Source organism: Coregonus clupeaformis, unplaced genomic scaffold, assembly GCF_020615455.1.
Source record: "Coregonus clupeaformis isolate EN_2021a unplaced genomic scaffold, ASM2061545v1 scaf1803, whole genome shotgun sequence".
NCBI lineage: Eukaryota > Metazoa > Chordata > Actinopteri > Salmoniformes > Salmonidae > Coregonus > Coregonus clupeaformis.
The window spans coordinates 65,001-90,391 of record NW_025535257.1 but is presented as its reverse complement, the minus strand read 5'-3'; the positions used below and the strand labels follow the sequence as shown (position 1 = coordinate 90,391).

The window sequence follows — 25,391 nt, the reverse complement described above, 5'->3', positions numbered from 1 at the left end:
AACAAAGTTACCAATAGGGTAACCAACAACTTAGTGCGTACACAACACACAGGACACCACCGTGTCCATACTCACATATGGCAAAAATCTCTCTAACCAAGTTACCAATAGGGTAACCAACAACTTAGTGCGTACACAACACACAGGACACCACCGTGTCCATACTCACATATGGCAAAAATCTCTCTAACCAAGTTACCAATAGGGTAACCAACAACTTAGTGCGTACACAACACACAGGACACCACCGTGTCCATACTCACATATGGCAAAAATCTCTCTAACCAAGTTACCAATAGGGTAACCAACAACTTAGTGCGTACACAACACACAGGACACCACCGTGTCCATACTCACATATGGCAAAAATCTCTCTTGCAACACACACAAGTTTGGTTTTTATACAATGGGCTGTGTGATTGAACAAACGAGTAACAGGTGGTGCTATTCACAGAAATGTTTACTGATTGGTCCAATCAGCAGACACCTCAACGACCACCAATCAGGAACATACAGGACACCTGTGATTAGGGCAGAAGGAGAGAAACACACAAAAACACAGGATACCTGTATCCGTAACACTCCCACCCTTAAAAGAGCAAACCAAAATGGTTTGCGACACACGTACTATCACAACACCCAAATTCACAAATCATCCTGCCGGGATAACAAAAAAAAACCTAGATCATCAAACACGAGACAAAGCATCTGCCATCACATTATCTAACCCCTTTTCGCAGAGGAATGGCCTCTGGGTACCTGGTGGCCACACACATAATTGTCAACATAAACTGGTTACCAGATTTTGTTTTTGGTAATGGTCCAACACAATCAACCATCACATGTTCGAATGGTTCACCTATGGCCGGTATGGGACAAAGAGGCGCGGGGGAAATAACCTGGTTCGGTTTCCCAGTTACTTGACAGGTGTGGCAAGTCCGACAGAACTGAGCCACATCTTGTTTTAAACCAGGCCAAAAGAAATGTCGCAAAACTCGATCATAAGTCTTGGTGACTCCCAGATGTCCGGACCACTGGTGATCATGAGCGAGGGATAAAACATTTTGTCGAAAGGCTGTAGGAATCACTATTTGGTAAACAGCATTCCAATCTCCGCCAGCGTCAACATGGGATGTCCATTTACGCATGAGGAGATTACCATCAATGAAGTATGCCATGTTTTTCTTCTTTCGCTCCTCCTCTGAGACAACACTAGAAAAACATTTAGCCAGGCTACTGTCAACCTGTTGGTTAGCGATCAGCTGCTCACGAGTAACTGGTAACTGTATTGCCTCAGCAACAAGTTCCACATCCTTCTTCCTTTCTCTGGGCTGTTGGTCAGACTGCACCAGCTTACCAGAAGTAGCACCCGAACTATCCTCTGGGTCACACTCTCTGAATAGAATCGTGTCTGACAAATCTACCACTTCACCCACTTGTCGTGCTTGAGCACGTGTGACAGCACAAGCGGGGAACACATCTGGATAACCCTGTGCCAGCTCCTCGGAGAGAGACTGGTCACTTTTATCCATTACCTCCAATACGGGTATCACCTTTCCTCCGGCAATATCGTTGCCCATTATAAATGTCACACCTTTTACTGGCAACATAGGACGTACGCCAACTCTGAACAATCCACTGACTAACTCAGAGTGTACGTTCACAAAGTGCAATGGCACTGGAACAAATCCCATTTCAATTCCTTGTACTAACACACTGGACCCACAATATGTATTATTAGACAAGGGCAACACATCAGCTAGTATGAACGACTGCGCCGCACCAGTATCTCTGAGGATTCTAACTGGACGCTGAGACGCCTTCGTCATCTGATATCGAAACAAACCCCTCAAAATGAACGGTTCATAACTGTGATCTGGGACAGGGACTTTCAAACCACATTCACTATGAGGCTTCTGTCTTGATTCCGGCCTGACAACCGTACGAATCAGCCCAACACCCGTTGGGCGGCCTGGCGTGCTGAGGCATCCCCGGCTTGCGTTTAAGCAAAAAGCAATCACTAACCAAATGTCCCACCTTATGACAATAGAAACAGTGACGCACATCTTTTGGGCGCGCTGGATGTACTGCTGGTCGACTAGGACTAAAAAGTTAGCAACTCCGCAGCCCTGCTCTCCGTACGAGCCGAAAACACGCTCTTATGCGTCAACACAAACTCGTCTGCCAATACAGACGCTTCCGACAGTGAGGATACTTTCTGTTCGTTCAGATAAACTACAATGCGTTCCGGTAAGCAATTTTTAAACTCTTCTAACAAGATTAACTCCCGTAGAGAGTTAAAATCAGTTACCTTACTAGCACTGTGCCATTTGTCAAACAGATTTCCTTTGTCTCTAGCAAACTCCACATAAGTCTGAGTAGGAGACTTTTTATGAGACCTAAATCTCTGTCGATATGCCTCAGGAACAAGCTCATAGGCACGAAGAACAGTAGCTTTGACCACGTCATAATTCAAACTGTCTTCAAGAGGTAGCGCTGCCAGAACCTCTTGGGCTTTACCTGTTAGTTTACACTGAAGTAATAGGCACCATACCTCTTCGGGCCATTTCAATGCTACCGCTATACGTTCAAACACACTGAAATAGGAATCAACCTCTGACTCCCTGAACACAGGTACCAAGGTGATCTGCCTACTAATATCAAACGTAGCAGCCGACACAGCTGGTGAGGATGGCTCACTAGCAGGCATAGTATGAGCAGCGACTAACCTCGCTGTTTCTGCCTCCAGTTCCATTTTACGCAGCTCCAGTTCCATCTTACGCGTCTCCAGTTCTTGATCAAGCCTCACGCGTCTCCAGTTCTTGATCAAGCCTACGCGTCTCCAGTTCTACCTCTAGCTTACGGCGTCTCCTGTTCTGCCTCTAGCTTACGCATCTCCAGCTTGTCTTGCCTGATTTGTGCCCGCTCTTCCGCCTCCATTTGGAGCCGTGTCGAGCGGACATCGATCCTGGCATCACTGTCAGTCAGTGGGGAGAGTGGGTCATAACGGGGCAATGTGGCTGGAGCCTTAGTCTCGTCCTCAGACACTGATGGGCTTACAGGCGTAGCAACCACATCCCCTACAGGAGCAGCAGACTCAGGCGGCGGTAACTCAAGCACTCGCTCGTTTAACAATATCGCTAGCACTACTTCCCTAACTTCTGCTTTCACTAAACCCCTCGGTATGGGTAAAGAAAAGTGGTCAGCCAAAGCCTGTAGATCCACTCTACGGCAATTCTCAAAAACCCCCCACGTAGGGTTTTCCAAAAATGCCTCTAACTCAAAAGTAGCCATCCTACTAGCAACACGAGCCGTCGACTACTGAACACAAAAAAAAACAGGTAGTACAGCTGCCAAGCTCAACACTGAACCAGACACTTGCTAATTTGCAAGAGTAACACGGGATATATCCCGGACGAGCCCCCACTTTATGTTACGAACCCCGTGGCTCTAAACGTCTAGGGTGGATGGACATGAGACCCGTAACATAAATTATGCAAATTATAAGTGTGACCTGGAACAGTGAGAACCAAAAATGACACAACAACCATGAACTACCGTCAAACATAAATGGTTTATTACTAAACACACGGTAAAGGTTTGGGAAAAAGGGCGGAGCAGGACCCAAGAAATGAAACAATAGTGTAAAACCCCCTAAACTGATCTTGCCTGCCTCAAGAACCGCTAGGCTACTGCTACCATACAAAAAACAGTGGGTGGTCCGCTCAGGTCTAACTGGTGTTTATAGACAGATTTCTTCCTACGGGTAATGTACGCCCAAGGGCAACTAGCTTAAACTCCCCTTTTCCCAGAAACACACAAAGCTACTAAACAGGGTAATCAGCAATTAAATAAGTACACAGGATACAACAGTATCCACACTCAGGTAAAGAAATATATTCTAATAAAGTTACCTATGGGGTAACCAACAACTTAGTGAGTACACACTACACAGGACACCACCGTGTCCACACTCACATAAAGAAATAGCTTCTAACAAAGTTACCAATAGGGTAACCAACAACTTAGTGCGTACACAACACACAGGACACCACCGTGTCCATACTCACATATGGCAAAATCTCTCTAACCAAGTTACCAATAGGGTAACCAACAACTTAGTGCGTACACAACACACAGGACACCACCGTGTCCATACTCACATATGGCAAAATCTCTCTAACCAAGTTACCAATAGGGTAACCAACAACTTAGTGCGTACACAACACACAGGACACCACCGTGTCCATACTCACATATGGCAAAAATCTCTCTAACCAAGTTACCAATAGGGTAACCAACAACTTAGTGCGTACACAACACACAGGACACCACCGTGTCCATACTCACATATGGCAAAAATCTCTCTTGCAACACACACAAGTTTGGTTTTTATACAATGGGCTGTGTGATTGAACAAACGAGTAACAGGTGGTGCTATTCACAGAAATGTTCACTGATTGGTCCAATCAGCAGACACCTCAACGACCACCAATCAGGAACATACAGGACACCTGTGATTAGGGCAGAAGGAGAGAAACACACAAAAACACAGGATACCTGTATCCGTAACAGTTAACATGTGCTGTGTCATCAGGTACAGTGGTAGGATCGAGGTGAGACAGAGGTGAACTGTGTAGTTCAACAGAGACCAACATACAGTAGGAATCAAGGGCCAGTTTACTAAGTGTTTGCAAAGAACTGTTGATGCAATATGAAAAAGAATGGGTGGAGGAGATTAATCATAAACCCAAATTGAGAACATTTTGTTTGATTAAGGGCGAATTTGTGTGTGAGAGATATATTATGTACAACCGACCTAAAAGCAAGAGATCGCTATGTGCACAGGTAAGATCAGGGATATTGCCTCTGCGTATTGAAACAGGTCGGTATTGTGGTGAAATGGAAGAGGAAAGACTATGTAACTATTGTGACCTCAAAGAAATAGAGAATGAAACTAATTTTATCCTCTACTGCCCTTTCTACCACGATATACGCTTGCTCTTATTCTAGAAAGCACACCGGATTTACTCTGGCATTATGTGTCTGAGCGATGAGGAGAAACTGAAATAAAAAATGTTGTCCATTGTGTATTTCCGTTACGGAATATTTAGATAAAGCCTGGAATAAAAGAAAAAGGGCTACCTATAATTAAATTATAAAGATATTTAGCGTCTATGTGGTAAATGGTACGTGTGTATACAGATTGTGTATAGGCTTGTCTCCCACATGAACCTTCTCTTGGTGCCAGACTGGGTTCAAATGCCTTCTGTTTCATTTTTCTCTATTTATTTATCTGTATATGTTATGTACTGTGTTATGTACAGTGTATATGTTATGTACAGTGAGGGAAAAAAGTATTTGATCCCCTGCTGATTTTGTACGTTTGCCCACTGACAAAGAAATGATCAGTCTATAATTTTAATGTTAGGTTTATTTGAACAGTGAGAGACAGAATAACAACAACAAAATCCAGAAAAACGCATGTCAAAAATGTTATAAATTGATTTGCATTTGAATGAGGGAAATAAGTATTTGACCCCTCTGCAAAACATGACTTAGTACTTGGTGGCAAAACCCTTGTTGGCAATCACAGAGGTCAGACGTTTCTTGTAGTTGGCCACCAGGTTTGCACACATCTCAGGAGGGATTTTGTCCCACTCCTCTTTGCAGATCTTCTCCAAGTCATTAAGGTTTCGAGGCTGACGTTTGGCAACTCGAACCTTCAGCTCCCTCCACAGATTTTCTATGGGATTAAGGTCTGGAGACTGGCTAGGCCACTCCATGACCTTAATGTGCTTCTTCTTGAGCCACTCCTTTGTTGCCTTGGCCGTGTATTTTGGGTCATTGTCATGCTGGAATACCCATCCACGACCCATTTTCAATGCCCTGGCTGAGGGAAGGAGGTTCTCACCCAAGATTTGACGGTACATGGCCCCGTCCATCGTCCCTTTAATGCTGTGAAGTTGTCCTGTCCCCTTAGCAGAAAAACACCCCCAAAGCATAATTTTTCCACCTCCATGTTTGACGGTGGGGATGGTGTTCTTGGGTCATAGGCAGCATTCCTCCTCCTCCAAACACGGCCAGTTGAGTTGATGCCAAAGACCTCCATTTTGGTCTCATCTGACCACAACACTTTCACCCAGTTCTCCTCTGAATCATTCAGATGTTCATTGGCAAACTTCAGACGGCCCTGTGTATGTGCTTTCTTGAGCAGGGGGACCTTGCGGGCGCTGCAGGATTTCAGTCCTTCACGGCGTAGTGTGTTACCAATAGTTTTATTGGTGACTATGGTCCCAGCTGCCTTGAGATCACTGACAAGATCCTCCCGTGTAGTTCTGGGCTGATTCCACACCGTTCTCATGATCATTGCAACTCCACGAGGTGAGATCTTGCATGGAGCCCCAGGCCGAGGGAGATTGACAGTTATTTTGTGTTTCTTCCATTTGCGAATAATCGCACCAACTGTTGTCACCTTCTCACCAAGCTGCTTGGCGATGGTCTTGTAGCCCATTCCAGCCTTGTGTAGGTCTACAATCTTGTTCCTGACATCCTTGGAGAGCTCTTTGGTCTTGGCCATGGTGGAGAGTTTGGAATCGGATTGATTGATTGCTTCTGTGGACAGGTGTCTTTTATACAGGTAATAAACTGAGATTAGGAGCACTCCCTTTAAGAGTGTGCTCCTAATCTCAGCTTGTTACCTGTATAAAAGACACCTGGGAGCCAGAAATCTTTGATTGAGAGGGGGTCAAATACTTATTTCCCTCATTAAAATGCAAATCAATTTATAACATTTTTTACATGCGTTTTTCTGGATTTTTTTGTTGTTATTCTGTCTCTCACTGTTCAAATAAACCTACCTTTAAAATTATAGACTGATCATTTCTTTGTCAGTGGGCAAACCTACAAAATCAGCAGGGGATCAAATAATTTTTTCCCTCACTGTATGTATGTATGTACAGTGGGGGAAAAAAGTATTTAGTCAGCCACCAATTGTGCAAGTTCTCCCAGTTAAATAGATGAGAGAGGCCTGTAATTTTCATCATAGGTACACGTCAACTATGACAGACAAATTGAGAATATTTTTTCCAGAAAATCACATTGTAGGATTTTTAATGAATTTATTTGCAAATTATGGTGGAAAATAAGTATTTGGTCACCTACAAACAAGCAAGATTTCTGGCTCTCACAGACCTGTAACTTCTTCTTTAAGAGGCTCCTCTGTCCTCCACTCGTTACCTGTATTAATGGCACCTGTTTGAACTTGTTATCAGTATAAAAGACACCTGTCCACAACCTCAAACAGTCATACTCCAAACTCCACTATGGCCAAGACCAAAGAGCTGTCAAAGGACACCAGAAACAAAATTGTAGACCTGCACCAGGCTGGGAAGACTGAATCTGCAATAGGTAAGCAGCTTGGTTTGAAGAAATCAACTGTGGGAAAAATTATTAGGAAATGGAAGACATACAAGACCACTGATAATCTCCCTCGATCTGGGGCTCCACGCAAGATCTCACCCTGTGGGGTCAAAATGATCACAAGAACGGTGTGCAAAAATCCCAGAACCACACGGGGGGACCTAGTGAATGACCTGCAGAGAGCTGGGACCAAAGTAACAAAGCCTACCATCAGTAACACACTACGCCGCCAGGGACTCAAATCCTGCAGTGCAAGACGCGTCCCCCTGCTTAAGCCAGTACATGTCCAGGCCTGTCTGAAGTTTGCTAGAGTGCATTTGGATGATCCAGAAGAGGATTGGGAGAATGTCATATGGTCAGTTGAAACCAAAATATAACTTTCTGGTAAAAACTCAACTCGTCGTGTTTGGAGGACAAAGAATGCTGTGTTGCATCCAAAGAACACCATACCTACTGTGAAGCATGGGGGTGGAAACATCATGCTTTGGGGCTGTTTTTCTGCAAAGGGACCAGGACGACTGATCCGTGTAAAGGAAAGAATGAATGGGGCCATGTATCGTGAGATTTTGAGTGAAAACCTCCTTCCATCAGCAAGGGCATTGAAGATGAAACGTGGCTGGGTCTTTCAGCATGACAATGATCCCAAACACACCGCCCGGGCAACGAAGGAGTGGCTTCGTAAGAAGCATTTCAAGGTCCTGGAGTGGCCTAGCCAGTCTCCAGATCTCAACCCCATAGAAAATCTTTGGAGGGAGTTGAAAGTCTGTGTTGCCCAGCGACAGCCCCAAAACATCACTGCTCTAGAGGAGATCTGCATGGAGGAATGGGCCAAAATACCAGCAACAGTGTGTGAAAACCTTGTGAAGACTTAGAGAAAACGTTTGACCTGTGTCATTGCCAACAAAGGGTATATAACAAAGTATTGAGAAACTTTTGTTATTGACCAAATACTTATTTTCCACCATAATTTGCAAATAAATTCATTAAAAATCCTACAATGTGATTTTCTGGATTTTTTTTCCTCATGTTGTCTGTCATAGTTGACGTGTACTTATGATGAAAATTACAGGCCTCTCATCTTTTTAAGCGGGAGAACTTGCACAATTGGTGGCTGACTAAATACTTTTTTCCCCCACTGTATGTGTATATATACAGTATGTATGTATGTAGGTACAGTGAGGGAAATAAGTATTTGATCCCCTGCTGATTTTGTATGTTTGCCCACTGACAAAGACATGATCAGTCTATAATTTTAATGGTAGGTTTATTTGAACAGTGAGAGACAGAATAACAACAACAAAAATCCAGAAAAACGTATGTCAACATTTTTATAAATTGATTTGCATTTTAATGAGGGAAATAAGTATTTGACCCCTCTGCAAAACATGACTTAGTACTTGGTGGCAAAACCCTTGTTGGCAATCACAGAGGTCAGACGTTTCTTGTAGTTGGCCACCAGGTTTGCACACATCTCAGGAGGGATTTTGTTCCACTCCTCTTTGCAGATCTTCTCCAAGTCATTAAGGTTTTGAGGCTGACGTTTGGCAACTCGAACCTTCAGCTCCCTCCACAGATTTTCCATGGGATTAAGGTCTGTAGACTGGCTAGGCTACTCCAGGACCTTAATGTGCTTCTTCTTCAGCCACTCCTTTGTTGCCTTGGCCGTGTGTTTTGGGTCATTGTCATGCTGGAATACCCATCCACGACCCATTTTCAATGCCCTGGCTGAGGGAAGGAGGTTCTCACCCAAGATTTGACGGTGTCACGCCCTGGCTCTGGGGACTCTTGTATGTTGAGCCAGGGTGTTAGTTTCTTTGTGTAATGTCTATGTTTAGTTTTCTATGTTCTGTTCTAGGTTATGTGTTTCTATGTTGGCCGGGGTGGTTCTCAATCAGAGGCAACGTGAATCAGCTGTTGCTTGTTGTCTCTGATTGGGAACCATACTTAGGCAGCCTGTTGTGCACTTGTGTTTTGTGGGATCTTGTTCCGTGTAGGTTTGTGTTTATGACCGAGGACTTCACATTTCTTTTTGTTGTTTTGTTGTTGGTTAAAGTACTCAATAAAAGATTACGCATTTCACGCTGCGCCTTGGTCCACTCATTACGACGATCGGGACAGACGGTACATTGCCCCGTCCATCGTCCCTTTGACGCGGTGAAGTTGTCCTGTCCCCTTAGCAGAAAAACACCCCCAAAGCATAATGTTTCCACCTCCATGTTTGACGGTGGGGATGGTGTTCTTGGGGTCATAGGCAGCATTCCTCCTCCTCCAAACACGGCGAGTTGATGCCAAAGAGCTCCATTTTGGTCTCATCTGACCACAACACTTTCACCCAGTTCTCCTCTAAATCATTCAGATGTTCATTGGCAAACTTCAGACGGCCCTGAATATGTGCTTTCTTGAGCAGGGGGACCTTGTGGGCGCAGCAGGATTTCAGTCCTTCACGGCATAGTGTGTTACCAATTGTTTTCTTGGTGACTATGGTCCCAGCTGCCTTGAGATCATTGACAAGATCCTCCCGTGTAGTTCTGGGCTGATTCCTCACCGTTCTCATGATCATTGCAACTCCACGAGGTGAAATCTTGCATGGAGCCTCAGGCCGAGGGAGATTGACAGTTATTTTGTGTTTTTTCCATTTGCGAATAATCGCACCAACTGTTGTCACCTTCTCACCAAGCTGCTTGGTGATGGTCTTGTAGCCCATTCCAGCGTTGTGTAGGTCTACAATCTTGTCCCTGACATCCTTGGAGAGCTCTTTGGTCTTGGCCATGGTGGAGAGTTTGGAATCTGATTGATTGATTGCTTCTGTGGACAGGTGTCTTTTATACAGGTAACAAACTGAGATTAGGAGCACTCCCTTTTAAGAGTGTGCTCCTAATCTCAGCTCGTTACCTGTATAAAAGACACCTGGGAGCCAGAAATCTTTCTGATTGAGAGGGGGTCAAATACTTATTTCCCTCATTAAAATGCAAATCAATTTATAACATTTTTGACATGCGTTTTTCTGGATTTTTTTTTTGTTATTCTGTGTCTCACTGTTCAAATAAACCTACCATTAAAATTATAGACTGATCATTTCTTTGTCAGTGGGCAAACATACAAAATCAGCAGGGGATCAAATACTTGTTTCCCTCACTGTATGTATGTATGTATGTATGTATGTATGTATGTATGTATGTATGTATGTATGTATGTATGTATGTATGTATGTATGTATGTGTGTATGTATATTATTTTACTGCTCTAGGGATATAATTATTGTTTGGATAACCTTATTTATTAGTATGTATTGATTTTTACCTTACATTTTTTCACTCTTTATGCGATGCACACTGCAGAGAACACTGGAAGAAGAATTGTCACTGAATTACCACAGTGAATTATTGTAATGTTTGTTTATGTGTCAATTAATCCCATAAGGGATGGGTTGCCAATTGGCGATTTGACACGAAAATAAAATGTCATTCATTCATTCATTTATTAATTCGGTAGGTTATCAAAGGCAGAACAAGCCGGTAAATAAAGGTTAATCTGACAATCAAACATTACATCCAAAGAGCTAAACTATCAAAGGGCGGCAGGTAGCTTAGTGGTTAAGAGTGTTGTGCCAGTAACCGAAAGGTCGCTGGTTCTAATCCCAGAGCCGACTAGGTGAAAAATGTGCCCTTGAGCAAGGCACTTAACCCTATTTCCTCCTGTAAGTCGCTCTGGATAAGAGCGTCTGCTAAATGACTTATTTATTTGTTATTTTTAAAGGACTATTCCTGTTTGAACAGCACTTACGTAGTTGGCATGTAGGACCGTGAAGAACTCGGGGTGGGTGACGAACTTAACGGCAGGGCACTGGAGGAGCAGGGTGATCTTCTGATTGCTAACGGGGGACGAGGGGCCCTCTCTCCTTGGCTCTGCACACAAAGGGAGGCAATGCATGACTAAATATTTAATAATATATGTACAATATGCATGTAATACAGTAGTATTACATACATTGATCATGTTAATACCATATTAATGACATGTGTTGCTCAGTCGGTAGAGCATGGAGCTTGCAATGGGTCATGGGTCTGATTTGAACTGGGGCCACCAATAGGAAAAGGTATGCACACACTATTGTAAGCGTCTGCTAAATGGCATATTATTCCATTATGGTTTAGGTAAAGGAGTGAGATACACACCAATGGCCTGTGGTGGAGAGTCTATTTCCGTTTCCGTGCTGCCACTTCTCTCCAACCGCCGTCCGCCACACTCATCCTCCGTCGCCATGGTCCTCTGGATGTTCTGGTACCTGGAAAGGAACAGGAAGTGACATCACCGTACGTCACTGCACCAATGAGGCAACTTATTGCATCGAGGCACTTTACAGTCAACTATGTTGACTTGATCTGCTACTGTACACCCTCAAGCAGCAAAAGTAGATTCTCTATACAATACTGCAGCTTTGCACCTTTTTGTCATTGATAAACTAAACTTTATACTTTCAAGATGCAACCCACGTCAGAGACTGTGTCCACCATTTTTAAATCTGGAATCCATAGCAGTGAAACTGCCACGTCCGTTTGCGATATAACTGGGTAATTTCTCATATTTTATTCTTCATTGGTCAGTGGGGGTCCCTTGTGACATAAAATTAGGTCAGTGTGTGGAAGGAGAAATGTGTTTATGTCTGAAGGTGTGTGTTCTGAATCTGATGTGGGCAAATCACTCTGGAACATTAAAGACAAGGGGGCCCTCAGCGACTGGGAGCCAAATTTAAATGTGTGTATGTGTGTGTGTGGGGGGGAGTGTGTGTGATTGTGTGTGAGAGGTATAGAAAAACTGAGAATGAAAAAGAGTGATTAAGCATATCAGTTAGATGGGAATTTACGCTGCATGTCCAGACATGTCCGCTAGATGGCAGCCCAATACAAACATAAGAATACACTGACGGTTTACCAAAGAGGTGATATCACATGAACAGTAGTTACAGAGCACATCACTGGGAATCCAACTGGACAGCACATCATATGACTAAGGCAAGGCAGCCTAAGAGATATTCAGTCATGCATGATCCATTCTGACCATCTTATGCACTGCATCTTGTTACTTTTATTTAGGTATTCTTTCTTAAAACTGCAGTGTTGGTTAAGGGCTTGTAAGTAAGCATTTCACTGTAAGATCTACCTACACCTGTTGTATTCGGCGCATGTGACAAATAACATTTGATTTGATTTGAAGTAGATCCCCCTCTCTGCTCTCATCCTCTCATCCCCCCTTTTCTATCCCCTCTCCTTTACCTTTCATTATTACCCTCCCCTGTCCTCCAATCTCCTCTCTCCATCCCCTCATCCCCCCCTTCTCTGGTACGGCAGGATGCCCATGGCCAGGAAGAACGTGTACAAACACTCATTTGTTCCCTGTGCTGTGGGATTACTAAATACAACATGAAATGTCTTGGCACTTATTTATTTACCTAGTTTAACATTGCAGTTGGGGCAGCGGCCAGTTGTGAGTGAATGTATCGATGTCCTCTATGTGCTTGTGTATGCTGGACTGACGGTTTTCAATGTGTGTGATGTGAATGTGTATGATGATGCCAAATGGAAAGGACAATAAAGTTATGTTCTATTATATTCTCTCAACCCCAAACAAGACCACAAACCACCCACACATCCCAGGAAGTGAGGCATCACAATATAGTCTCCACCCGCCCCTCCACCTCTACCACCCTCTCTCCCTCCCTCCCTCCTCCTCTACCACCCTCTCTCCCTCCCTCCCTCCTCCTCTACCACCCTCTCTCCCTCCCTCCCTCCTCCTCTACCACCCTCCCTCCCCTCCTCCTCTACCACCCTCTCTCCCTCCCTCCCTCCTCCTCTACCACCCTCTCTCCCTCCCCTCCCCTCCTCCTCTACCACCCTCTCTCCCTCCCTCCCTCCCTCCTCCTCTACCACCCTCCCTCCCCTCCTCCTCTACCACCCTCTCTCCCTCCCTCCCTCCTCCTCTACCACCCTCCCTCCCCTCCTCCTCTACCACCCTCTCTCCCTCCCTCCCTCCTCCTCTACCACCCTCTCTCCCTCCCCCTCCCTCCTCCTCTACCACCCTCTCTCCCTCCCTCCCTCCTCCTCTACCACCCTCCCTCCCCTCCTCCTCTACCACCCTCTCTCCCTCCCTCCCTCCTCCTCTACCACCCTCTCTCCCTCCCCTCCTCCTCTACCACCATCCCGCCCCTCCCCTCCCCCCTCCTCTACCACCCTCCCTCCCTCCCTCCCCTCCTCCTCTACCACCCTCTCTCCCTCCATCCTCCTCTACCACCCTCCCTCCCCTCCTCCTCTACCACCCTCTCTCCCTCCCCTCCCCTCCCCTCCCCTCCCCTCCCTCCCTCCCTCCTCTACCACCCTCTCTCTCTCCCTCCCCTCCTCCTCTACCACCCTCCCTCCCCTCCTCCTCTACCACCCTCCCTCCCTCCCCTCCTCCTCTTCTACCACTCTCTCTCCCTCCCTCCCTCCCTCCTCCTCTACCACCCTCCCTCCCTCCCCCTCCTCCTCTACCACCCTCTCTCCCTCCCTCCCTCCTCCTCTACCACCCTCTCTCCCTCCCTCCCTCCTCCTCTACCACCCTTCCTCCCCTTCTCCTCTACCACCCTCCCTCCCTCCCCTCCTCCTCTACCACCCTCTCTCCCTCCCTCCATCCCCCTCCTCCTCTACCACCCTCCCTCCCTCCCCTCCTCCTCCTCCTCCTCTACCACCCTCTCTCCCTCCCTCCCTCCTCCTCTACCACCCTTCCTCCCCTCCTCCTCTACCACCCTCCCTCCCTCCCCTCCTCCTCTACCACCCTCTCTCCCTCCCTCCATCCCCTCCTCCTCTACCACCCTCCCTCCCTCCCCTCCTACTCCTCTACCACCCACCCTCCCTCCCTCCCCTCCTCCTCCTCTACCACTCTCTCTCCCTCCCTCCCCTCATCCACTACCACCCTCCCTCCCTACCCTCCTCCTCTACCACCCTCCCTCCCTCCCCTCCCCTCCTCCTGTACCCTCATCCCCTCTTTCTCCCAGTCTCACCTCCTGTTGAGCTGTTCCATCTGCTGGGTGGAGCTGGAGCGCTGGATGCCGTTCCACTTGGAGGCGGCGTGCGTGGGCCTCCGCCAGGTGGTGGTGCGGTTCACATGGTCCACGTAGAAGACACGTCCGTGGCTGTCGATGCGCGCCTCCCAGTCTGCACACACAGCAGGAAGTACACAGAGAGGGAGGGGGGACACAAAGAGGGAGACATGAAATTCCGGGGGCGTGATTGTAATACAACACCCAATTAAGAATCACAAGAAATGTAAGGAAAGGAAGTTGAAAGGGGTTTGAGTAAGAGATCTAGTGGTAGCAAAAGGGAAAGCTGGATACAGGAAAGAGGAGTAAGGATAGGATGGGAGGTTTGCTTTGGGAGATGAGTGAAACTGACACTGGGTTATTGTCTGCTGTGGTCAGCTGGCTTTGGGATCAAAGTAATCTCACGGAGGTCGATATTGTATTAAGCAACTAGCTATATGTTTCACACCACAGGACATTCAGAAAGGTTGCTAACATCAGACAGGAGTTGGACACCTAAAGATGAATGTACAGTACATCCCTGCATGAATGGACCCTCAGTAAATGGTAAACACATTACCTTATAGTCATTGGCCATGTCCCAAATTGCACCCTATTCCCTATATAGTGCCCTAATTTTAACTAGAATCCTATGGGCCCTGGGTAAAAGTAGTGCACTATATAGGAAATAGGGTTCCATTTGGAATGCAGTCCTTGTCAGCTTTGGCGCTCCCTATAGGAATTCCACATACATACAGTACATCCACAGCAACAGAGGACCGTTGCCCACAGATTTACACATTAATAGTGAAGGTCATCGAGAGCCAAAGTGCCACTTCACCAGTGTGCCTGATGACACATACTGTTGGGAATGGCAACCGCAAAGGCAAAATACAAGGGATACTTCCAGATGTTTTAAAATATGATTGAGATCCTGTGTTTAAAACTTGGAAGTGCTTCTAAATGGCATCTGTTCTTTGTGAGAAGTACAGGGCTGATGACTAGCTATGATGCCATTAATTAGGTCTACAGTTGTAGCCAAATCAAATCAAATCAAATAAAATTTTATTGGTCACATGCGCCGAATACAACAGGTGCAGACATTGCAGTGAAATGCTTACTTACAGCCCTTAACCAACAGTGCATTTATTTTAAACAAAAAAAAAGTAAGAATAAAACAACAACAACAAAAAAGTGTTGAGAAAAAAAGAGCAGAAGTAAAATAAAGTGACAGTAGGGAGGCTATATATACAGTAAAATAAAGTGACAGTAGGGAGGCTATATATACAGGGGGGTACCGTTGCAGAGTCAATGTGCGGGGGCACCGGCTAGTTGAGGTAGTTGAGGTAATATGTACATGTGGGTAGAGTTAAAGTGACTATGCATAAATACTTAACAGAGTAGCAGCAGCGTAAAAGGATGGGGTGGGGGGCAGTGCAAATAGTCCGGGTAGCCATGATTAGCTGTTCAGGAGTCTTATGGCTTGGGGGTAGAAGCTGTTGAGAAGTCTTTTGGACCTAGACTTGGCACTCCGGTACCGCTTGCCGTGCGGTAGCAGAGAGAACAGTCTATGACTAGGGTGGCTGGAGTCTTTGACAATTTTGAGGGCCTTCCTCTGACACCGCCTGGTATAGAGGTCCTGGATGGCAGGGAGCTTTGCCCCAGTGATGTACTGGGCCGTACGCACTACCCTCTGTAGTGCCTTGCGGTCAGAGGCCAAGCAGTTGCCATACCAGGCGGTGATGCAACCAGTCAGGATGCTCTCGATGGTGCAGCTGTAGAATTTTTTGAGGATCTGAGGACCCATGCCAAATCTTTTTAGTCTCCTGAGGGGGAATAGGCTTTGTCGTGCCCTCTTCACGACTGTCTTGGTGTGTTTGGACCATGATAGTTCGTTGGTGATGTGGACACCAAGGAACTTGAAGCTCTCAACCTGTTCCACTACAGCCCCGTCGATGAGAATGGGGGCGTGCTCAGTCCTCTTTTTTTCCTGTAGTCCACAATCATCTCCTTTGTCTTGGTCACGTTGAGGGAGAGGTTGTTGTCCTGGCACCACACGGCCAGATCTCTGACCTCCTCCCTATAGGCTGTCTCATCGTTGTCGGTGATCAGGCCTACCACTGTTGTGTCGTCGGCAAACTTAATGATGGTGTTGGAGTCGTGCCTGGCCATGCAGTCATGGGTGAACAGAGAGTACAGGAGGGGACTGAGCACGCACCCCTGAGGGGCCCACGTGTTGAGGATCAGTGTGGCAGATGTGTTGTTACCTACCCTTACCACCTGGGGGGCGGCCTGTCAGGAAGTCCAGGATCCAGTTGCAGAGGGAGGTGTTTAGTCCCAGGATCCTTAGCTTAGTGATGAGCTTAGAGGGCACTATGGTGTTGAATGCTGAGCTGTAGTCAATGAATAGCATTCTCACGTAGGTGTTCCTCTTGTCCAGGTGGGAAAGGGCAGTGTGGAGTGCGATAGAGATTGCATCATCTGTGGATCTGTTGGGGCGGTATGCAAATTGGAGTGGGTCTAGGGTTTCTGGGATTATGCTGTTGATGTGAGCCATGACCAGTCTTTCAAAGCACTTCATGGCTACAGACGTCAGTGCTACGGGTCGGTAGTCATTTAGGCAGGTTATCTTAGAGTTCTTGGGCACGGGGACTATGGTGGTCTGCTTGAAACATGTTGGTATTACAGACTCAGTCAGGGACATGTTGAAAATGTCAGTGAAGACACTTGCCAGTTGGTCAGCACATGCTCGGAGTACACGTCCTGGTAATCCGTCTGTATGTTGACCTGCTTAAAAGTCTTACTCACATCGGCTACGGAGAGCGTGATCACATAGTCGTCCGGAACAGCTGGTGCTCTCATGCATGCTTCAGTGTTGCTTGCCTCGAAGCGAGCATAGAAGTGGTTTAGCTCGTCTGGTAGGCTTGTGTCACTGGGCAGCTCGCGGCTGTGCTTCCCTTTGTAGTCTGTAATAGTTTTCAAGCCCTGCCACATCCGACGAGCGTCAGAGCCAGTGTAGTATGATTCAATCTTAGACCTGTATTGACTCTTTGCCTGTTTGATGGTTCGTCGGAGGTCATAGCGGGATTTCTTATAAGCGTCCGGGTTAGAGTCCCGTTCCTTGAAAGCGGCAGCTCTACCCTTTAGCTCAGTGCGGATGTTTCCTGTAATCCATGGCTTCTGGTTGGGGTATGTACGTACGGTCACTGTGGGGGACGACATCATCGATGCACTTATTGATGAAGCCAGTGACTGATGTGGTGTACTCCTCAATGCTGTCTGAAGAATCCCGGAACATGTTCCAGTCTGTGCTAGCAAAACAGTCCTGTAGTTTAGCATCTGCGTCATCTGACCACTTTTTTATTAACCGAATCACTGGTGCTTCCTGCTTCAGTTTTTGCTTATAAGCAGGAATCAGGAGGATAGAGTTATGGTCAGATTTGCCAAATGGAGGGCGAGGGAGAGCTTTGTATGCGTCTCTGTGTGTGGAGTAAAGGTGGTCTAGAGTTTTTTTCCCTCTGGTTGCACATTTAACATGCTGGTAGAAATTAGGTAGAACGGATTTAAGTTTCCCTGCATTAAAGTCCCCGGCTACTAGGAGCGCTGCATGTAAAGCATGTAAAGTAATCTCCCAAAACCACTTAAGCCTCCGTCCCAACACATCCATTTAGCCTGCTGTACATATTTTCCCTTTCTGTCATCGCTTTCCCTCTACATCTCTCCCTTTACCTCTACATCTCTCCCTTTCCCTCTGCATCTCTCCCTTTCCCTCTGCATCTCTCCCTTTACCTCTACATCTCTCCCTCTCCCTCTACATCTCTCCCTTTCCCTCTACATCTCTCCCTCTCCCTCTACATCTCTCCCTTTCCCTCTACATCTCTCCCTCTCCCTCTACATCTCTCCCTTTCCCTCTACATCTCTCCCTTTCCCTCTACATCTCTCCCTTTCCCTCTACATCTCTCCCTCTCCCTCTACATCTCTCCCTCTCCCTCTACATCTCTCCCTTTCCCTCTACCTTTACCTCTCTCCCTTTCCCTCTACATCTCTCCCTTTCCCTCTACATCTCTCCCTTTCCCTCTACATCTCTCCCTCTCCCTCTACATCTCTCCCTTTCCCTCTACATCTCTCCCTTTCCCTCTACCTCTCTCCCTTTCCCTCTACCTCTCTCCCTTTCCCTCTACATCTCTCCCTTTCCCTGTCTTTCCTCTATCTCTTCTTGAAACCCTCAGGGGGTTCAGAAGCTGGGCCTCACCCTGGCCAAATCTCTTTCCCTTCTCCTCCCTCTTTTTAATCATCATCTCTCTCTGTAGCGGGGCACCTGCAGTGGGTGGGTAATCATGGTGATGGGATTCACTCTAGGATTAGAAACCTGCTGGCGAGAGAGAGAGAGAGAGAGAGAGAGAGAGAGAGAGAGAGAGAGAGAGAGAGAGAGAGAGAGAGAGAGAGAGAGAGAGAGAGAGAGAGAGAGAGAGAGAGAGAGAGAGAGAGAGAGAGAGAGAGAGAGAGAGAGAGAGAGAGAGAGAGAGAGAGAGAGAGAGAGAGAGAGAGAGAGAGAGAGAGAGAGAGATCATCTCATCTCACACACCCAGGACGTGGATTATAACCCACTAAATGCACAGCAGTACAGCCTGCTACTAGAAGCAGCAGAAAATATCCTCACCCCAAAACCAAGGCAAAAGTGTTGAAATGGAACTTATCACTCATGAGACTATGTTGCATGAGTTGTATACTACTGTATTCACACTGGCAGAATCGTGGGTAGTGTAGTCAGTGCTGTGGTATGCAGACAGAGAGAGAAACAGAGAAACATGCACACAGGATATTATTGCTGTGGAGGGAGTTACTTGGAGTCAGCGTGGAGAGATGTGGGTATTATCACTGCACTGCAGAGTAGAGCTGAATATTCAAGCCTATTTGGGGATGTGGATGTGTCTATTTGAGGCTGTAAGGTGCTTACGTTAGATATGAGGGCTTTGGGAGATACACGATTGAGAGGCAGCTACTGTCGGAGATAGTTTAGTCTGTAGTTTGGTACTGTTTTGAAGAATGTGTGTATGTGTGTGCACATTCATGTGTGCACGTGTCCTAAATACTAACACAGTATGAGTCAGTCTGTGAGCTGTGAGCATATTAACAACATCTCCTGATAGAAATATACCTCCTAGCAGCAGCTCCTCTCCATCCCTGCTCTGCTTATTCTAATGAGCTGGAAGAGAGTCCCTCTTGGTGCAGCAGCACTATATTTGTGGCTGTCAGATCTCTCCCCGGTAACTCCCTGCTGATTTGGTTTTTGGAGGCTATTTTTAGCCATTTCAATGGCTGCCCATTTCATAGTAAAACCCAAAGCTCAGCAGGACTTCTGCTGGTGTGACATTGCACCAAGTCTCAATATCAATACAGACAAAGAACAACCGAAAAACAGGATGAATTCTCTGCTCACAGGGGAAGAGAAACTTGAGTTAAAAAAAGAAAAAAGAAAAGCAATGTAAAAAGGAAGAGCGAAATATTGCTTTTCATTTCATCCCAAAAAATGATACTGTGAATATTTTTCATTTTACTGCAATTTAATTTAGCAGCTTACAGAAGAGATCACAAGGAACCATGTCTATGTTAGCGATAAACTACATTTTCCAGCTGCAGTCACATTCAACTCTTCTCTAGAGTTCATGGAACTTGTAGTCCAACAGACCTTAGCGTGAGGCGAACCCCACAGCCTCCACTGGTATCAGACGCCCTGCTGATATAAATATAGACTGCCTTTCCCGCTCTGCCTCTCTGCGGCCTGTCACTATAGAAACGGTGGTGGTGAGAGCTGTGGTGCCTGATGCGTGAGATGGTACAGCACCCCAGGATGCCACATAGTAGCATAAAGTAGCACATAGAAACCCAATCTGGCAACCCATGTGTAGCAAAACCTTGGACATAAAACACACCAGATCTCATGACTCCAGTGGGACCAGGGCGACCAGAAATGACAGTTCTAGAAGCTCAAATGGTGTGAATGGTCGAACAGAAAACGTCAAGGATGGATCAATGTACTGATAGACAGAGAGATGGATAGGTAGCACCAGAGTGGTGTGTCCCTCCCCATTGGAGAGATGTTAAGAGAAATGGCTACATGCACATCGAATGCGACACACATATCAATGCACACGGGCGCGTGCACACACAGACACACGACTCCAGAGTAAGAGTAAGGGTGGTGAATGATGTAGGAAGGCTTACTTGGAGGCAACGGTTCATCAACAGTTGGGTAATGGTGGGGGTCAGGTCGCAAAGCAGGACCTTGGCTGACTGAAGGAGGATGACTGCATGGCAAGGAACTATCTCCTATACAGACATGGGAGGAGAAACACAGGGGAACCTGTGAGCTAACAGAGGTGGGAAATGGAGGTTGGTGAACGTAAAAGGAACCCTTTTACCAACGTCGACATGTATCCGATATATTGTCTCACATCGGATAAATGTCAGGGGATGAGAAATTGGGAGCGAAAAATGCAGTTTCAGTGTCACTGAGAGATTTTTCAGCAGGTTTGATAATATTTTCTGTCTTTGTCCCCCATACTCCATTGCGGTCAGTGTGTCTCCTTGGAAGGGGCCAGCTAAATAAATCAGGAGGTAGAAAAGCGAATACCTGTGCAGAATGGATAATGTGCCACTGAAACCTATCTCAATGGTATTGGTATGTTATTTCTAGGGCACTCTACCCAGCCCAGAGGGACCACAAAGTAAACACACTCTTATAGTGACCAGAGAGAGAGAGCGAGAGAGATAGAGAGAGAGAGATAGAGAGAGAGAGATTGAGAGACACATTGTGGGGGTGTTGTGGGCGTGACTTTTTTCAGTTCAGAAAGTGCAGTGTGTGTGGCTGCTACTGTACGGTCCTATAAAAGCTGTTTTATTTCTGGCCTGATTCAGGTTTTATTTCTCCCTTTAGTTTTTCCAGGTTTTTCCCCGTTTTTTGTTTGTTTTCACTCTCAAAATCACACGTCTTTAATAGAAAAACAATAACATTTTATGTTCTAAGTCAACAACAATGTTTAAACCACATCAGAAGATCCTTTAATGGGTTACTATTTAATGCAAGTGGGCACCAGGAAGAGACTGCTGTTTGGTTAAGCGGTGTTGCTGTAGCGCTCATGAGATTGCAGAGTTTGCCAAACAAATGGCCACTGGATTGCTGCAAATAATCATGATATCATTCTGCCAGGTAGGGATAGGCTACTTTATAGTTAACATTTAATTGAGAAGGTTTTTGGGAAAGCCTTTCCATCTTTACCAGAAGAAGGTTATCATTAGCATCATATCGCTAACGGCTACACAAAGTGTATATATGCACGCACTGCACACACGCACACAGACAGGGGCATTCCTGCATTTTGTTCATGTCTTATGATTCACTTGGGCAAATTAATGCATTTTATATTAAGTTTAATAGATTTAGTTGATTTCCTATTAAGTTCAATACATTTTTGAATATTGTGTAATTCCATTTAAAAGTTTGGATTCCGTGATTCTCCGCAACACGGATTCTATAAGGCCCTAATACTGTTCTGTGTGTGTGTAGCTATTGTACTGTGTGTGTGTGTGTGTGTGTGTTATAGCACAGAGCGGGCGCTGCTATTTAGAATGTCAGGTAAACGGCAGCGGAACCTCCCAGTGCTGAACATTAACAGTAGTGAATGTGAGTGTGGTGGATCAGTGGGGACTGACTTGGTTCTGCTTGGCCGGGTTTGTACTGAGTACGTTGTAGCCGCAGGTACCTGCATGGCTCCCACCCACCCACTCCTTCTCTCAGTATTCAGCAGTGTGTGTGGTGAGCATACTGTGTGTCTGTGTTGGTGTAGGATTTATCTCCCACCGTATAGTATCTCCGTCCATAAAGAGGTACTGTCAGCCCTCAGCTCTCTCTGCCCTTCCAACAGATAGAGGGAGAATAGAGAAAACGTCAAACAACTGTCAAGACAAATTACAGATATAAAACCGCCACATGCTCCCCCCCAACATGACCCATTTGCTCTAACAATGATAACAATAGTCAGTTACCTAGGTGACAGAAGTTCTGACATTTTTTCGTTAGCAATTCTAATTAAGGAAGAAAGACTTTGAAGTGCATGGGGGATGAAAGGAGAAAGATATAAAGTGCAGGCAGCAGTCTTGCCGTGCCCTGATCGAGGCATAAAATGGGGCCTTAATCTTTTAGCTGTGATTCGTGATCTACATTGCCTATCGTGTCTAATGAGAGTCAACATGTAAAAAACGGAACACTTGTGTAGCTTTGGAGAACACAGGAGTTCAAGTTGAAAGAAAACCATGCATTTTCAGCGTATACCCTAAAAACAGCCAACAGATGTAGGTATGTTGCTCAGCATCAGCAATGTCATCGTGAACAATGTAAATGAAGCTGAATTGTGAACTTGTTTGAACAGAACTGTTTCAAATTCATACGCAATCACTTCCTTTGTCCTAATTATCTCACTATTATCTCATTTTGTCCTTACTTCAACACAACCCAGCCTCAAATGGTTGGGCATCCACTTTGTGTAGCAGTGTTTTCACCCAGTAACTGAACCAGTAACTGAACCAGTAACTGAACCAGTAACTTTACCAGTAACTGAACTAATAACTGAACCAGTAACTTAACCAGTAACTGAACTAATAACTGAACCAGTAACTTAACCAGTAACTGAACTAATAACTGAACCAGTAACTTAACCAGTAACTGAACTAATAACTGAAACAGTAGCTGAAGCACCATTTCAGTCAAAGCCAAATAAAAAACAAACATAGAAACAAAGAACATAGATAACAAAACAACATGGCAGTAGAAAAGCAGCTTATGACCAAAAACAAAAGCCTGGTACCATATGTCTGGGCAGGCAGGCAGCCAGGAACCTAAAAATGCTGTGCTACCATGAGTTTGACCACATTCTTTGTGTGACCTAACCACCCCATGCTGACCCCTCTCCTCTAAGGCCACCATCACCTTTGACCCCTGTCCAGGAGGCCTGATGTGTGTGTTGATGTGTATGTACAGTATGTCGATGTGTGTGTGTGTGATGTGTGTGTGTGGGGAAGATACACACAATGGTCATCGCAACAGACACAAACACTATTGTGAAAGGAGCAAACTGGGGGTAAACGCACAACTGCGGGGGTCTGTGCTTCCCATAGCCTCCTATCTCGAACCACGGTGCACTGCTCTTTTAAAGGACAAACAATGATTAGCACAATCATGGGTGATGGTTCGGTTGGCATTCACTCGTTTCACGTTTGTGAAACTGGAAATGAGGTCGGCAGTGGGGGTTGGGGGGGAAGATAATTAGAGCGACACTGACAGTGCTCACGCACCTGAATGTGGGGGGAGAAATAACAGGGCTCCCTGTGCAACACACTAACGGGCAACCAGGCCTGTCACAGCGGAGACTATGGATTCAGTCACAATAACAGAGCTTTCCTGTACTCTCTCTATCAATAGTGGTGAGGAGGAGGCCTTGTTTCTAAAGATAAGGTTCTGTGTATAGTAAGTTATAATTATTGTGGTGGGCTGCAATGCTGTGCAGTTGTTGTACAGTGTAACCATCACAAGGTAGGAGAGTAGAGTAGTCTTGCAAAAATAGAAATGGGGGTTGTGTTTTCATTTGTTATTCTGGGTATGTTTTTATCACATTTGCTAAGGTTGACCTGGTCTTAGGGTCTGAACAGGGTAAACACACATTTACCAGGTGTATCAGTTAGTACGTGACTAGAAAGAGCATCTCACCTCCTGCTGTCCTATCGCTAGGCCCGGCCACCGGTGACTCCCCGCTCCCCCCTCTCGTCCCCTCCTCTGTCTCCTCCCTCCATTCTGCTGTCGTCCCATCGCCGCCAGGCTCCCTGGTCTCGGGGCTCTGGATGGAGTCAGGCACCGACTCAAAGGCGCTGTTCTCCTCCTCTTCCTCCTCTTCGTCCTGTGAGGAGAAGACAGTGCTCTCTGAGAGGCGTGTGCTGTCCACCGACGACAGCCGTGTGTGGCTGCAGACGCGGTTGCGCCCCTCGTAGCCAGAGTTACTGTAGCAGGAGGTGCTGTAACAACTGGTGCTGTAACAAGACGTGCTGTAGCACGAGTTGTCGCACAATTCGCACTCACTCCCCCTCACTCCCCGGCCGCCTCCGCCCCCTTCCGCCTCTTCGTTCTCCAGGCGTGGGTGCAGCGTCCTCCCTCCCCTCTCCCCTCCATCCAGGAGCTGGTTGAGTTCTGACAGGCGCTCAATGGACAGACTGCGGGGGAGGGTCCTACTACGACAGCAGGGGGCTGTGCACTCACGCACCTGGGAGGGGGACGCCAGGGATTGGGACACGTCTCCCTCCTCCTCCTCCCCTTCCCCCTCCTCCCCGTCCTTGGAGGTGGGTTTGATGGTAGGCTCCTCAGTAGAAGACCCTCCCTCCTCTTCCTCCTCCTCCCCGCTGCCCTGCCGTTGGCGTGCTGAAGGCAGGCTGTGGAGGAGGTGGTGGATGCGGATGTAGTGGGTGCGCGGCGTCTCGGGGTCGCCACACGACGAGGCGATCACCGTCTCCAGCTCAGAGACGGGCAGCGAGCAGGGCCTGTTCTTGCGCCGCAGGGCGCTCCGCATCGGAGGGGAGGCGCGGGCCGGGCAGCAACAGTCAACCCTCCTCGGTTCGGCTTCCACCACCAGCTGCTCGCCCTCCTCCTCCACTACCTCCACTTCCTCCTCAGCCGGCACAGGCCCCGTGGCTCCTTCCAACGGCTCCTCCACAGCAGTGGTAGGTTCCTCACTGTCCAACTCCATCTCCACACCCTCAGGGTTAGGCTGCACTTGGGCCTCCCCCTCCTCCACCTCCTCAGACAGGGCATGAGCCTCCTGTGCTCCAGTCTCCTCCTCCTCCTCTATCTCCTCCTCCACCACTTGTTCAGCTG

At 46.7% G+C, this 25,391-nt stretch overlaps 1 protein-coding gene across 1 annotated transcript in view; it reads right to left on the bottom strand.

The window, feature by feature from the left end:
• The window catches only part of LOC121569127 (E3 ubiquitin-protein ligase HECW1), a gene marked incomplete at its 3' end in the record, with an annotated part of 82,524 nt that overhangs the window by 16,192 nt on the left and 40,941 nt on the right, over window positions 1-25,391 (bottom strand). Inside the window, 5 exon segments of the mRNA XM_045218786.1 lie at window positions 11,206-11,327; window positions 11,598-11,707; window positions 14,456-14,609; window positions 20,699-20,803; window positions 24,237-25,391. The exon segment at window positions 24,237-25,391 is cut by the window's right edge and continues 354 nt beyond it. Coding sequence (XP_045074721.1) covers window positions 11,206-11,327; window positions 11,598-11,707; window positions 14,456-14,609; window positions 20,699-20,803; window positions 24,237-25,391 — 1,646 coding nt within the window.